This window comes from Panthera uncia, assembly GCF_023721935.1.
Source record: "Panthera uncia isolate 11264 chromosome A3 unlocalized genomic scaffold, Puncia_PCG_1.0 HiC_scaffold_11, whole genome shotgun sequence".
Classification (NCBI taxonomy): Eukaryota; Metazoa; Chordata; class Mammalia; order Carnivora; family Felidae; genus Panthera; species Panthera uncia.
Genome location: NW_026057578.1, coordinates 57,103,519 through 57,119,026, shown reverse-complemented (window position 1 = coordinate 57,119,026; position 15,508 = coordinate 57,103,519). Strand labels below are relative to the sequence as shown.

At 39.9% G+C, this 15,508-nt stretch overlaps 1 protein-coding gene across 50 annotated transcripts in view; it reads left to right on the top strand.

Moving 5' to 3' along the window:
• MAP4K4 (mitogen-activated protein kinase kinase kinase kinase 4) overlaps positions 1-15,508 on the top strand; it is a 108,107-nt gene that overhangs the window by 45,810 nt on the left and 46,789 nt on the right. For all 50 annotated transcript variants that reach the window (XM_049651289.1, XM_049651297.1, XM_049651325.1 and 47 more), the window contains 3 exons: positions 2,537-2,712; positions 5,041-5,113; positions 6,638-6,848. In XM_049651289.1, the coding sequence (XP_049507246.1) occupies positions 2,537-2,712; positions 5,041-5,113; positions 6,638-6,848 (460 nt within the window). The remainder of the gene's footprint in view (positions 1-2,536; positions 2,713-5,040; positions 5,114-6,637; positions 6,849-15,508) is intronic.

Below are 15,508 nucleotides of genomic sequence, written 5' to 3'. Positions count from 1 at the left end.
CTGCTGGCAGGAATTTTCTCATTCTACTTACACTGTCTTTAACCACCTTCAACTCCAGATAACTGAGCTTATCTAGTTCCACTTACCAGTTTTTAGAGAGTTCTTTAAATCTGTACAGTTGTCAAGATTTTAGCCCCACTTGGTCTCTTGTACTGAAGCATGATAGCTGTAGTCATCAATGGTGGGTGGCCAACTTTAGGGAAACCAACTGTGTATTGAGGACATCACCAAGGAGTAAGTTCTGGGGGTGGGGTAACACTACCTAGCTAAATCAAATAATGCTATCTTATTAAAGGGAGTTTATGCTCTGTCTTTAGGGTACCTCACAATTCACAAGTCTTGTCAGCTGGCCCCACTCTGATTATTCTGTCTGTTATTTGCAGTTTGGGATTAACCATTCTGTGTATAATACAGTGATCTAAAGAGACAGCTGTAGATGGCAACAAATCTTCCTGCTTTCTTACACCACATTTTCTCCAAAGTTGATTAGATGCATTTTCATCCATTTACATCATTGCTGTCATTTTATCCAGGTATTCTGAAAGAATGAGATGATTGCAAACATAGTGTTTTTTTTCCCTTTCTGATTGCTGTCTTCCTATCCACCAGTGTAAATTTCTCCTGCTGGTTTTAGAGAAGTGATCAGTGAATTCTCTTCTAGCAGAACTTGACAATTGATTTTAAATTTTTTTAATTTTTTAATTTTTTTTTTTTTATTTATTTTTGAGACAGAGAGACACAGAGCATGAACGGGGGAGGGTCAGAGATAGAGGGAGACACAGAATCAGAAGCAGGCTCCAGGCTCTGAGCCATCAGCCCAGAGCCCGACGTGGGGCTCGAACTCACGGACCGCGAGATCGTGACCTGAGCTGAAGTCGGACGCTCAACCGACTGAGCCACCCAGGCGCCCCGACAATTGATTTTAAAGAATATATTGTAGATCATTGATTCCCAAATGTTAATTTGTAGACATGGAATGTGAGAATCCCTTTGGAATCTTAATTTAGGGTTCCAACCTCAAAGTGTTTCTTGTTTGTTAGGTCTGAGGAGTGACCCAGGTATTTGTATTTTTAATAAACTCTCAAAGTGGAGTTTATGGGCATTGGAGTTTAGGAATCTCTGTGTTAGAGCAATTTCCACGACAACTGTGTAGAATCTACCATGTTCCTCACTACACAGAATAAAGAATAAAGACCACAGAATAAAGTCACAACCTTGCTGTGTGACTTTGAGGACCCTTCTCTGAGCTGATTCTGACCTATTTTTCTGTTCTTTTCCACTTTTTATACTAGCATCAGAAAACGATTCATTACTCTCTAATACTTTTCTCCCTTTGTTCATGTTGTTCCTTTCACTCTGGAATGGTGGCTTCTCTCTCCCATTTCTAGAGTATCAACTATCCTACTTTTTTATGCTGGCTAACCCCCTGTAGCAGTAGTTCTTTCTTCCTCTGTAAGGTTGAGTACATACCTGCTATTGTGCGTCCATAGATTTCCTCCACTTTATTTCCTATGTGTATTTCTTACAGAGCCTAGCATAAACAAATGTAAATTGAAATGTAAATATTTGTTGAATTGAAAAAAATGGCAAATTTGAATGGAAATACAAGACAATAGAAGTGATTCTTCAAAGTAGTGAAGTAATTAGAAAGAACTGAACGAAAGACTGAACAACTCATTCATTCAACAAAAATTTATTATATACCTCTTGTGGTCTGCCATGCTCAGTGCTGGGCATTGCCGACAAGTTGAAAAGTAGAAATCCGTTCCTGACCTGTACCCCAGCAGGGAGACAAACATAAACATGAAGTGTATAGTCTATTAAATGCAAACAACCTTAGAGGAAAGCCTTCTAATTTTGGGCATGTAGGGTGGAGTGTTGCCAAGGAAAGCCTTACCTAAGGAGACCATATCTTATCTTAGTCTCAAAAGATAGGATAGGTAAGTGTCTTGGCCAAGGCCATGGATAGGGGTCATCATGAGCCAGGCATGGAGGAAAGGGGAAAAGTAGAAGTAGCTAGTAGGGTAAATGTTTGTGACAGAGTCCTTGCCCTCCTCAGAGCTGTTATGTATTTCTGTCTCTGTACATTAAGCATAGAGAACTGATCGAAATATCGTATTAACAGGTTCAAGAGCCAAAGCATTTGGTCATTTACCAGCTCCTTATCTTTGTGTCCATCCTTGTCTTCCAGGTTCCAGACATCTACTATCCTGTCTGCCTTCATTTTCACAAAAACCCCTGTGATTAAATGACTAATAAACAACATTACATTTAAACCTAGTTCATTTAAAGCTGACTGCTTTCAGAGCTCTCTGTGGTGTATTGGTGGTGGTGTGGTATAATTCTTAAACCGTGTTTAAGTGATGCTCCTTATCCACAATGGTCCTGGGTTCCTCATACTTTCCCTGTGCATTTGCAGAATGTTCACAGTGAATTATGAAGCTCTTGTATGTTTTCAGACTAATAATTTACTGATATTTTGGAGCTTTGCTCTTTGCAGTAGAAATTCGATGATCTTTTTTACTTTCTCTTACAGGTCAAAGAAATTTTTTAGTTTTATAGAAGGGTGCCTGGTGAAGAATTACATGCAGCGGCCCTCCACCGAGCAGCTTTTGAAACATCCTTTTATAAGGGATCAGCCAAATGAAAGGCAAGTTAGAATCCAGCTTAAGGACCACATAGACCGGACCAGAAAGAAGAGAGGAGAGAAAGGTATTAATCTGTTTTTATTTTCATCTTAAAAAAAAAAAATATTTGAGGTTTTTGCCCACCAGAATAGGTTACTCCTTTTCCACCCAGGAGTTTGTGCTCCCTTGGCCGGTGCTGGCATAGTTTGTCTCTGCTCTGCGGGTCAGCCATGAGCCTCAGGGCCAGCCCGACTCAGGTGGAGTAGACCGGAGCTGCATGCTATGTCACCAAGCTGACACCAGATAAACCGCCACTGTGGCTGGTCAGCATGAAGGGATGTTTCTCTTGTTCCTCCTCAGGAACATGTCTTTGTTGCTGCTCTTTTTACTTCATTATGTGCATTTGCATTCTGAATAAGTCACTCAAGGTTTATTGAGCACCAGCTGCGAACGTCACCATCCGTGTGTTCATTGCATGTCTCTCCTACTTGAGAACCCTCTGGGTTTCTTACTGCTTTACTCTGTGCAGGTGGTGTGGCCAGGCCTGGGCCACATGTGTGCCTGACTACTTTTCTGTCACCATAGCACAACGTGAACATGTTAATTATTTAATGTTTCTTTCTGTTCCTGGTGTCTTGGTTTTATATCTCTGTGTGGTCTGTATCTACCTGTCCGGAGCACCATCTGTCTCCTTGCTGTCCAGCAAGATGGAGCCCAGGCTTCTCCACCGTCTTCCGCCTTCACCGAGGCCTCCAGCTCACATTGATCTTTCTGTTTTATGAATTCTTATCATAACTTTACAGAACATTTGATAACTGGCATCTTGACGGTGAATTTTTTTGACGTTCAAATTTCAAGGCCAAAAGAGAAACTAAGAAGAGCAAGTTCAAGGCAGTAAAATGACTTGGTCACAGTCCTCTTTGGAGGTCTGTAGTGAGCTTTTTACATGTTCTTTTCAGTCTTCAGAGCTACATTATCAGCGATGCTCACAACTACTTTTGGTCCTCTGATATATTCAGTTATAAAAGTAATTAAGTTTGGTATGTTAAGCTATGCAGTTACAATAAGTGAACTGAAATTTGAAAACAAAGCTTTTTTGGGGGTGGGAGAGGGAGGTTATTTGTATATTGAGTCATTTTCCCAGTATGTACTTTCTTAATAATAGCTCACCGTCATGGAGCATTTGCTCCGTGCCAGGCGTTTTCTGAGCACTCCGCCTGGACTCTCGTGCACATTTGTGGATGGGAATTATGGAGCACTTTATCTTCATTTCTTTATTTTCAAGTTACATTCATTTACCTTTCAGATACCCTCAGCCTCTTGTCAATAATAGTTCATAGTACCAAATTGTAAACATAACAGAGTACTACTTAAAGGAGTCTAAAAGATTACTTAGGTTAGAATTTCCTTTGGAAACTAACCTGTTTTTATGTTCTTTAAAATTATACAGTTTTGATGGTCTTCTCAGTGAAAAGAACTAATGTTGTATATATAGATTGATGAATCTGTAGATATGTGTATCTAGAATTATATATAATATAGACTGACCCCATTTTAAGTTTTCAGAACTGTTTTTCTTACCGAGATACTGATTTCCAACTCCTGTGTCTCTGAAAAAAGTTAGAAATGTGGTTTTTGTTTGCAAATAGACTTGTTTTACACATCTCTTCAACCTTTCTAGTTTTGATTGCTCTCTGGAGTGAAATTGTTCACTCAAAGTTTAGGTACTGACCTTAAGTACAAGGTCTGTTGCTTGGGGTGACGTAGTATAAAACCTGCTGATGTGAAAACAGGTTGCTCATGTTGACATTTTTGCTTGATGTGGTGAAAGAGCACCTTCTCTCTCCTCCTCTTGCTGTATTGTTTTTGCACCGATTTTTCCCTGGCTTCACCTTTGTAATATGTGGGGACATTGGATTTTGTCTCTCAATGCCCCAAGTACTTCCTGTAGTTCACTCATCAGTCCCGCAGACCTTTCTGTCTGCTGCACTCTGAGTGGCTCCCTGAGTGCCAACAGTAAACAGATGACATCTCCTCGTTGCCTTGGTTTGGGCAGTTAATCTCTTTCTTTAGCCTTTTGGCATCAATGGGATTTTGCCAATTTGCTGATGCATTGGAGTCACTTTTCTTGAGTGTCAAGAGCTTGAGCACCCCTCTCACAGCCCTGTACCCCCTCACCAGTGTATCCCATAAGGGACTGTCTTGAATACAGTGAAATCTGCTCTTCCATGGGGAGTAAGGGTGGCCCAGGGAATTGGGTGTCACCCCCCTCCTTCCCCAGGTACTCCATATACATTATCATTTTCATAAAGAACGTATCGTTTATTTTCTGCCATAGTGCTCTTAGAGATGTTTGCATGTACATCCATGTGTCATGATTTGTGAACTGTTCCATTTATCTTGTCCTTTATAGATGAAACCGAATATGAGTACAGCGGGAGTGAGGAAGAAGAGGAGGAAGTGCCTGAGCAGGAAGGAGAGCCAAGGTAATAATGATGAAGCCACTGTTCAGCTTCCTGCTTTATGAAGAGGTTGTTTCATGCTAATGCCAGGATTTCAAAAGATGCCTGCGTAGTTCAAAGAAATCTTAAAGTACTTTGAAAGTACCTTAATCTCTTCATTCTTCTTCATTCTTCTTCATTCTTCAAAAGATTCTTATGAACACTTTTCCCCCTCTGGATTCTCTTATTCATTGGTGCTTTACCAAGATTGCACCGTTTCCCCTCCCCCAGTTATTTGGAAATGTAGAGTGTTGTGTTTGGTTCTGAGGAAAGGGATCTTGCCGCTGGCACTTACTGCTCCAGAAGGCATGGATGGTAAATGCTGTGCTGCATATTAAATAGTCCTACCCACAAAGAACTGTCCTGCTCATGGGCCAGTAGGGCCTCCATTGAAAAACACTGCAGTCTTTCCTAAAATGTTTTCTGTTTTGTTTTGTTTTGCTTTCCCACAAGTGTGGTTACCAGTCTTGCATTTTTTCTACGAGTGTATATAATGTCCTGACCCATCTACTAGTCTATGTTTTGGTTACCTGTGGCTTCCCAAGTTACAGTGAAGCAGAAGGTTGAAGGTTTGGTAGTATGAACCTTATAGTAACTATTCAAGGAATATGAGATTTTGAAATTTTAATAATGGTCTTGCCTGGCAGTCCTTTGTGCTTTAGCCACACAAAACTTACTGAACAAAAGGAGGCTGGAAGGGCGTGTTGAGAGACCTGTGGGGACCCATGTGTGGGCGGTGGGGGTTTGAAGAGAGCACATGAAGAGATGAGAAAATCTTTTGATAAAACTCCGTAATATCCTTTTCTTCATACATAGGAGAATGTTTTTAATCCATCTGAGACTAAATATTTTCTAGTAATTTGAATCGATTTCATGAGAAATATAATTGTTTTGGATAGGAGTATGATAGAAGGAGAGAGTGGTTTCAGGAGATTGATTTGCCATGTTATTTCTGGGCATTGGAAGTAGAGTGGTGCTCTCAGCAGGGAGACCAGCTAGGAATGATGTTGTTCATCTCCCAGTGGCTCATTCTTGGGACCCACTTGGGCTCAGCTGCTTACTCTGGAAATAGGCAGTGGGAGGGCATACGTGACAAGACTTAGTGGACCAGAAGAAGAAGGGAAGGGTAGTCCTGAAGATTACTCTGATCATTCTATTGTGGTAGACTCAGAACGTGATGTTGCTTTTATTGGTGGGAAATAAGGTGGTCAGAGAGGGGTAACGAAGTGGGAGAAGAGGATTTCAACTTTCCTTTTATAGAGTTTGAGTTGATGTGAGAATCCGAAGTTAGAGATGTCTTGTCATGCAGACATCCCGGACAGAAACAGATAAAGGATGTAATACTGTTGAGTTGTAGATACAGTTATTCCCATGTTTAGTTGAGTCCCAGGGTGGAAGGAACTCATTAAGAGGATGAATGAGAAATGGAATAGCGTGCTGAGGCCGCTGTCTCATCCGGAGGGCAGAGTGATCTGTGAGTACTCCTGAAAGCTCTGCCTTTTCCTACAGCTCCATTGTCAACGTGCCTGGTGAGTCGACGCTTCGTAGGGATTTCTTGAGACTGCAACAGGAGAACAAGGAACGTTCCGAGGCTCTTCGGAGACAGCAGCTACTGCAGGAGCAACAGCTCCGGGAGCAAGAAGAATATAAAAGGCAGCTGCTGGCAGAGAGGCAGAAACGGATTGAGCAGCAGAAAGAACAGAGGCGGAGGCTGGAAGAGGTAGGAAGAGGGAAATGTCCAGTGGGTATTCTCTTTCTTTATTCACACTGGTAGCCAGACACTCAAAGGAATGTTTTCTGTAGCCTCCTGATGTGATACCTTTCCCCTGGCTTAGCTAGTCAGGTAACTTCAGAAGGAAGGCTTCTGTCTATGGTTTTGGACTGTCAGGTCTTCACATTCCTTGAGGTCTTTGAAATGTTTTCCTTGCTTGTAAAAACTGAAGGACCTGCCCCACCATTGTGCTAGATGCAGAGCAGCAGGGTCCCAGAGACCGCATCATACCAGTTCTGGAAAGGCTGTTTCTGTTTGTGGTTTAAGTTGGCCAGCTCAAGCTTGACCTGACTTAGTTTCTTCTCTTGGCCTCTGGATCTAAGTTCATGTGTACATATTTTTTTGAAACTTCAGACTTTTTCACAGGAAAAACATTTTTTTTGGTACAGACACCTTAACTTTAGTTTTTTATAAATGCCTTAACTTTAGGCACACACTATAATAAGGGATGAAAAAAAGAATTACATTGGGTATAATACAAATGCTGTTCTGTAATCTAATTGTTATCTAGTGAGATTAATTATATCCTGTGATAGGGAAATACATTTTGTACTACCTGCTGCTCATTTAATTCATTAATACTAAGCACCACTGGTGATGTGGTTACCCACAACTTGTTCGTTTGTAATTCATAGAAGTGTTATTTCTCTTTCACTTGGGGCTCAAAGAAACTTTTGATTTTATTTTCCTAACTACCTTTCATAATATGTCTCACAGCTCCAAGTTTCTCATTCATAATAGTACAACTCCCAGTTTCTCATTCATAGTAGTCTCCACTTAATGCATACACCTTATCGCTTCACGTTTCTTATGGCAGAAAAAGAACCCAAAACAACAAAAAAGCCCTGTATTGATACTAAACAGTGGAATTTAATTTAGATAACAGCACATATTACACAAGTTAGTTAGGAGTGTATTTGGGTTGGGGGGAATCTTTGTTTTGTGTGTTTTATAGTCTGAATTCTGCAAAACTTATACTTTTACCTGAGTTAGAAAACCAGTGTCTGTCTAGCTAAGGAGAATGGAAATGTTCAGCCTGGGCTTGCAGAAAAAAACATAGGACATAACCTTCCTCTGTAGGAGGGACAATATTGCTGTTTGTGTAACTCTTTTTGTGGCTTTTTTGCAAACTCTTTTGTAGTATTTTTAAGACTTTCTCCATGTTCTTTGAACATAACAGAAACCCAGAGTAGTCCAGGGTTTTTCAAGGTTGCCTGTTGACCATGGACTTCGTATATGAGAATGCTTGAGTTTTGAAGCTCAATTTCCAATTGTGTCTTTATGCGACATTCTCCACTGTCCATTTAAATCCTGGGCTCTACTTTCCCTGAGGACACGATACAGGTTAGTTTGGTGGTTTGTAACTTTAGCTCCAGCCCATTTGTAACACAGAATTTGCTACAGAAATTGCTTTCGGGCCAAGTGGTAGTGAGACAAGTGTTCGTTATCCAGCCTCTGTGCCCAGTAGGGAGTGAGGATTACAAAGTGAAGACCAGCACTGGCTAGAGGAGAGACACTAAAGTTTTACAGCCATTTTGTTTTATTAGTTAAAATAAAGACTTGAGGATTAAGGATGTCTGCTAAGTGAGAACTTTGCACTTTACTTGCTTTAATTAGCCATTTAATTTCAGCTTCTTAGTAAAAGTTCAAACTCACAGTCACCTCTTGGCACCTCTTAATCAGAAAAGATGGAGCTAGGTATGAAACAGGGCACATTTGCATGAATAGAATCCACTGATTTGGATTCTTGGTAATCTAGCTCCTTTTTTCTAGCCCAGGGTAATTAAGCATTGTCTATACTCTAGGTCCCAGAAGGTAATTTGGGAATATTTGAGCCCATAAATGATTTGTAGCCCTTTATTGGCATTAAACCTTCAATCAGAACTGTGTGGGGAATAGGGATTCCTTTTGTTATTAACAAAGTAGGTAAAGATGGTTAGCCTCAGTCATAAGATAAATGACAGTTAAAACTGAAAGGAGATGACAAATATCTGGCAATGACTGGCAAAAAGAAATGGCCCAAGAGTCGAGGTTGTAGGGAAACTGAGTATAGGTTTTCCTTTCTATGCAACTGCCATAAGATCAGGCTTATTGGTGCTAAGGACTCCTGTCACACCACCATTTCTATTTCTGAGCTCTCTTTGCAGGTTAGTGCTTTTGCCCTGTGTAAGTTCTTCATCTTTAAGAAATCTGTATGTGTATATACTCCACTCTTCCTTTGCTCCTTGTAATGTGCTGATAGGATCTCTCTCCTTTGTTTTCCTCTGCTTCCTCTTCCTTGGCTTCTGCATGAACTGGAGATCTTAGAAGCCCTTGCAGATATTTTTGAGTCTTGTCTCTCAGTTTTGCTGACAATGAGGTTTCTGTTTCTGTTTTCCATTTTCCTTGTTGCTTTTGTATGGTCCCAGGCTAAAAAGGGGAGAATGCTGAGCTCAGGCAGCCAAGTTTGTACTGGCAGCTTCGTCCACTCCTTTTCTGGACCTCACAGCTCCTCTAGTGTTTGACTTTGCTCCTTAGTCTTTCTCATCAGGATCCACTCAGGGTTTTCTCCGCTTACTCTAAGTATTTCATCCATATTCAAGACCCCGTGTGGTAATGACCCAGCCTCAAAAATTTTAATATTACCATTTACTTTTCATATTTAGATGCATCATCACACCTCTGGCTCAAATAGAATTGTTGCCTCTAGCTCATTTTTTTTCCCCATAAAAATTGTTCACAGGCCAGCTTTTTCTTCCATTCTTTCTTTTCTTTTTTTTTTTCTTTGAGCACAAATGAATATTTGATTATATTGTTGTCTTATCCTAATGGTTTGTGCTCTCTTTGCATTGAGTCTGGATTTGGTACCTATTAACTATGTCTTCCTACTCCCACCACATCCACATATTTGATTAGCATGTTTTCTCATTCTTCATCTAATTTTAATACAAATATGAAGAGAACATCTGATCAGCAGTCTAAGTTAAGATTGCCATGTTAGTTGGTGTACTTCAGATGTTTTTTGAACCTGTTACATATTTCACTAAGTTTCTGTTTGCTAGTAGATACTTCTTCATTTCGACCTCAAGAAAACTTACCTAATTATTGGTAAAAGCAAGATACATTTGTCTGTGTTTGGTGTGCTACTTTAGTAAACTTCAGAAAAAGGAAATTTCTTAGAGAAGATTTGTTTTTTAGCAGGACTTTGGTGCCATCAGCACATTCTCGTTTTGGTTTTTTTGTTTTTTTAATATGCATAATTGATTATTTTAGTATGGAAGAGTCACAATCAAACTTCTCAGTTAAGGTTAGAATTTATCCTTTCCTTTAGAAAAAAGAAAAAGACAACAAACCAATTTCCTGTCTCTCCAGTCTTCCCCTTTGGGAAGATGACCGCAGTGCCTATGCTCTGTAGACTTTTTAGGCCCTGGAGGTGTAGCTGTCACTTGGTGATTTGGGCTGCCTCGAGTTGGGGGTAAATGTTAGTGTCAGCCCCAGCGGTCTCTTTGCTTTTTCTTCCACCAAGAGGACACATGGTTATATTCATTCCTGTCATTTCTACAAATTTCAAAGTGACTAAAATCTTAGAGGGGTGGGTGAAAGTGGAAGAAATTAAAGATAAAGGAAAGCAAGAGAAAAACAGTTTTTCTGTGTGAAGTGAGATCAGTACTGAAGCTGAATTATAACACTAGAAAAATGTAAACGTTTCTAAGAAAAAAAGTTAATAAACTGCCCCATGTATTTGTTGGCTGCGAGATCTTGGAAGGAAGGCATGGTGGACTCCTTTACCCCAACCGGATCTTCACATATCTTAAAGGAATAGGAACCATTTCCTCACCCCACTTTGCTTACATGAAGGCCTTTGTTTGGCAGATCATGATTGTCTCCCATCAAAAGTACATATTAGCACAGGGCTACCTTTTTTTACATACATGCATCTGGGTGTGCAGGTGCCCCTGTAGCCCACGCCCTGCCTTCTCTGTCAGCAGCTCCATTTTTTTTTGCAGAGGGTAGCTGTCTTGTCTTTCAGCCTCCTTATAAGTTCTCACATGTTCTTTTGACATCCTAGTCTAGCATCTGGTTATATTTACAGTTAAATTTTGTAAGAGTTAGCTTAATTCACCAAATGTTGCTTGTTGCCTAAAGGTGGGGAAGAGTTGTCTTTGGGGAGAAGCAAATAATTTTTCTACTAAGGCCTCATCAGAACTGGCAGGAAAAAAAACCTCAAGGATTGGTGGTGGTATGTTTGTGGAGTAACATGACCCCGGAAGTGCTTGGAAATGGCAGAATGTGAAAACCAGACTGGTTTATTAAAGTCCGTTAGTTTCTACAACAGTAAGTCCAGTGAAGTGTGTTTAAATGGACCTCACCATTATCAACGTGATCTATTTAGAAAAGTTTTTAGAATTGTGAGATGAAAGCATTACTTTTAAGTACCAAACTAGAAAGGGAGCCTAATTAAAGCATAGCTGGAAAAGTACATATTTACTTGGGCATGCTTGGGAAAATTTAAATAATAAGGAATTCTCTTTATAATTTGAGAGATGTAGAAATCACTTTATAGCATCATGCAGTTTTTTAGTTTCTTTGATTTTGTTTTCAAAGAGTGATTTAAGAAAATAATGATGACATCAATTTGCAAATGCTTCAAAGGATTATGTCATGTTTTTCATTCTTAGTGGGGTAAGCCTGAAAAGGCATGTTCATTAGAGTTTCGTAGGTTTTGTTATTTGAAATCACAGGCATAAGGTTAATCCAGTATGAATTGATGTTACTTAATTGATGGTTGATGGCATATGTTTTATTTTGGGCTGTTTTCTTTTGAGGTTCTTTTGCAAGAGGCCAGTTTTTCACATTAATCATCTATTAAGGTATATTTACTAAGGGATTTCTTTTAGTTTTAATTGTCTCCCCTCCCTTAAATTAAGAGCCTCTTCTGAGTATAGTGGTTTTTATGGTTCATAGTTTAAATTCTTGCTCTTAGTCCAATTTACAGTTTCAAATGTTAGAGCATAATGTGGAAGAAGAAATCAGTAATTGCATTGTTTTTTGCCTTAGCCATCAGTCTTGTCAGCCAGTTGGTTTTCATACCAGGACTTGCTTAGTGGGCCAGTCCTAGGAAATACAGCACTTTCCACATTGTCTTGTTGATTTTTAAAAAGCATGTGACTTATGTTACGTACAAGACTTGGAGGAGAGGGCTCTGTCTAGTTTATCTTTGTATACTCACCATGGTGCTTATTAATATTTCTCAAATGCATGAATCAATCATTTGTAGTCCTACTTGCATCTCTGGAAAGAAGGGACTTGTTCTTGAAATTTATGCCTGTTCTTAAATGGACTTCTGGGTTTGAGATCTCTAATTTGAGTTCCAGAGAGACCTTAGAGAACTTTAAAGGATTTTGTAGACTATTCTGAGGCATAAAAGGTGTGTTGTGTAAAGTACGAGGCACTAACCAAATGTAACAATTCTTGTTTAAGCTTTTATGTACTTTCCAAGTGATCTTGAAAAGATGGCGTTATGATTTGATTGGATCTTGTTGGGACCTAGAGATATGAATGGATTCTTTAGTCCTTTATTACTCTAAACTCTAAATGTTGGAGATAAAATCACAGCAGTTTTTCTCTTGGATGCCGTGTGTTCGGTGTGAGGGTTGGATTCAACCCAAAAAAGTATTTATTGTGATATTTACTACAGAGCAGAAAAGATAAGTGAAACAGGATTCCTGCTCTCAAGGAGCTTATGGTCTTTTGTGTGTGTGTGTGTTGATTTAGCAACCAAGAGTTTCTTTCATAGGAAACAAAAAGCTTTTCGGAGGCTTTCATTTGACAGTTGAGAACATCAGTTGTAGCCTATTCGTGTTTGTAAGATATTTGCTTACTCTTATTTTGTGATGTGCATTTTGAATAAAACTTAAAATTTTTTTTAAATTATGGCAAATAATTACATAATAACCGTTACACTGATTTAGGAAAACAGTTGAAGAAAAATAACATGATGCTTATTACCTCACTTAAAATTTTTTTTAATATTTATTTATTTTGAGAGAGGGGGAGTGCAAGCAGGGGAGGGGCATAAAGAGAGGGGAAGAGAGAGAATCCCAAGTAGGCTCTGCATTATCAGCACAGAGCCTGATGTGAAGCTCGAACTCACAAACCGTGAGAACTTGACCTGAGCCAAAATCTAGAGACGGATGCTTAACCAGCTGAGCCACTCAGGCACCCCAATGCTTACCTCACTTTCGTTGAGAAATCCCAGTGAAGTGACTGAGAAAAATGGTATAAACAAGGACAACGAGAACAAGAAAGGAAACCAAATTGTGGAAGTTAGATAGTACATGGGAGAGTAAAGATTGTAAGAAGGCTAGTACTGCAAATTCTGGAAGAGTCAAAAATGAGAGGCAACAGGTGGGGCTAACAGCATGTAGATATGGAGAGTTAGATTCTCCCACCCCAGGCAGCCAGGCTACTCTGTTCCTTCTCCCCTGTGGGAACAGATACAGACTTCCTAGAAAAAGTGAACAACAGAGCCTCAGTATATGAAGAATTCAGGCACAACTGAGTATATGGAGAGAGAGAGAGAGAGAGAGTGAAAACAAGGGCATTAATTGGAAGTCTAAGTATTCACCAGTATGACTGCATGCACACTCACCTCAGCTCCCACAGTGTTGGCGGCCACACTTACTACAGATGCCATCTTCTTTACCTACACCTTCTGCTCAACCCAGGCAGGAGATGGGGAGGATTCTGAGAATACTGCAGAGATTCCTCTCTGGAGATACTGACTAGCCCAAGGGACAAAAAGCGCCAGTGAAATGCCCATGCTGCTTCCCATCATCTTACTGTGAAGCTTAATAGTTACCAACCACTCTCCATAGCCCTTATAATTTCCTTTTTAGTGTCTTAAATGTGAATGGACAGCCAAGATTGTGGGCACTGAAAAGAACCTTTAACATGAAAGACAAGTAGAAAAAGAATCTTGAAGGAAATAGTGTAGGGAACAGAAACTATTGCACACACAGACACATGCACATGTGTAGGATCTTAATATCCCTCGAATGAGAAGAACAAATAATATTCATGAAACGATGTTCAGAAACTAAGAATTTTTGAAGCTTTTAAATTTTTTAAAAACTTTTAATTATTTAATTTTGAGAGAGATGGGGGAGGGAGGCAGAAAATCCCAAGCAGGCTCTGCACTGTCAATGCAGACCCCAGTGCAGGGCTCAAACTCAAAAACTGTGAGATTGTGACCTGAGCCAAAATCAAGAGTCAGACCCTTAACTGACCGAACCACCCAGGCGCCTCTGAAAAGTTTTTATAAATTAAAACTCCCAGAACGTTGTGGGGGGCGGAGGGGTTAAGTTTATGATGAACAGAAGAAAAACCAAATCAATTCAGGGGGTTTAACAACCATTTAATTAGATGGTGTAGGAAATAATTACCGTAGGGAGAACTACAGAACTAATTCAAGGAAAGTTTCCAGAGCTAAGAAATACGAATTTCTGTACTGACTGAAAGATGTACTGAGTCTCCTGCACAATGAATGAAAAAAGACCCATACAAAGGTACATATGTCGTCTTGACAGTTCACAATGTCTGGGATGAAAAGAACATCCTAAAAGCCATGGTGGGTGGAGTAGGTAGAGGGTTGGGGTGTGCATGGGTCTTGTACTAAGTATCAGGAATCTGAATGGTCTGAGATTTTCCAGGAGCACCATCAGAAACTAGAAAATGACATAGCTGTGCTTGCAGAAATCTGAGGGAAAATTACTAGCCTGAGTCAAAATTATATGTACCTTGTGAGAGTAAAGGTTCTGTGGCCTGCGAAGTCCCTAAAGCCTTTTGCCTTGTTTTCACTTCTCAGGAAGCTACTGGAGAATGTGTTCCAGCTAATGAGGACGAAAGTGGCAAGGGCTACAGGAAACAGGATCCTGTACAGGAGAGAGTTCAAAAGAATTCCTAGGAAGTTGGTGGCCAAGCATAGGCTGCCTGGAGAGCAAGCAGTCTTGGTTGGTGTAGGGGAAGAAAGGGGTGTGAGAGGTTAAATCTCTAGGAAGAAAGAATGCCTGATTGACTTGACCATATTGGAAGGAGGTCTGTGGTGGTGCAAGAGACTTTACAGATGATTTTGTGATAGACCCATAGAAAACCAGTGAAAGAGACCACAACAACAAAAATAAGGCAATTAATAGCTCCTCCAAACACTAAATTTTGCCTTGAATGTGGTTTTCATTTAATCAGAAATTGTCACATGACTAGACTGGGAACATGGAATGGTGATGTGGATGGATATTCTTTGGGGGAGAAATCAATAGATGGTGTCTAAAGTGGAAATTTTCTTAAAAATAGCTCTTATGAAAGTGTTATTTAAAAATCAGGAGGCAAATACTGTGAGAAAAACAAAAGGCATTGGAAGTGTTTCTACCTTGGGAATCACGAATTGGGGGTGAGGAGAAATGGGGCACCTTATTTTTGACATACACCTTATAATTCATTTTGACTTTTTAAAGTACTTCGTACTTTAATTTAAACTTTTTAAATGTACATATGGGAAGTGGGAGAAAGAAAAGAAGGGAAACAAACCACAAGAGACTCTTAAATGCCGGAGAACAAATGGAGGGAGATGG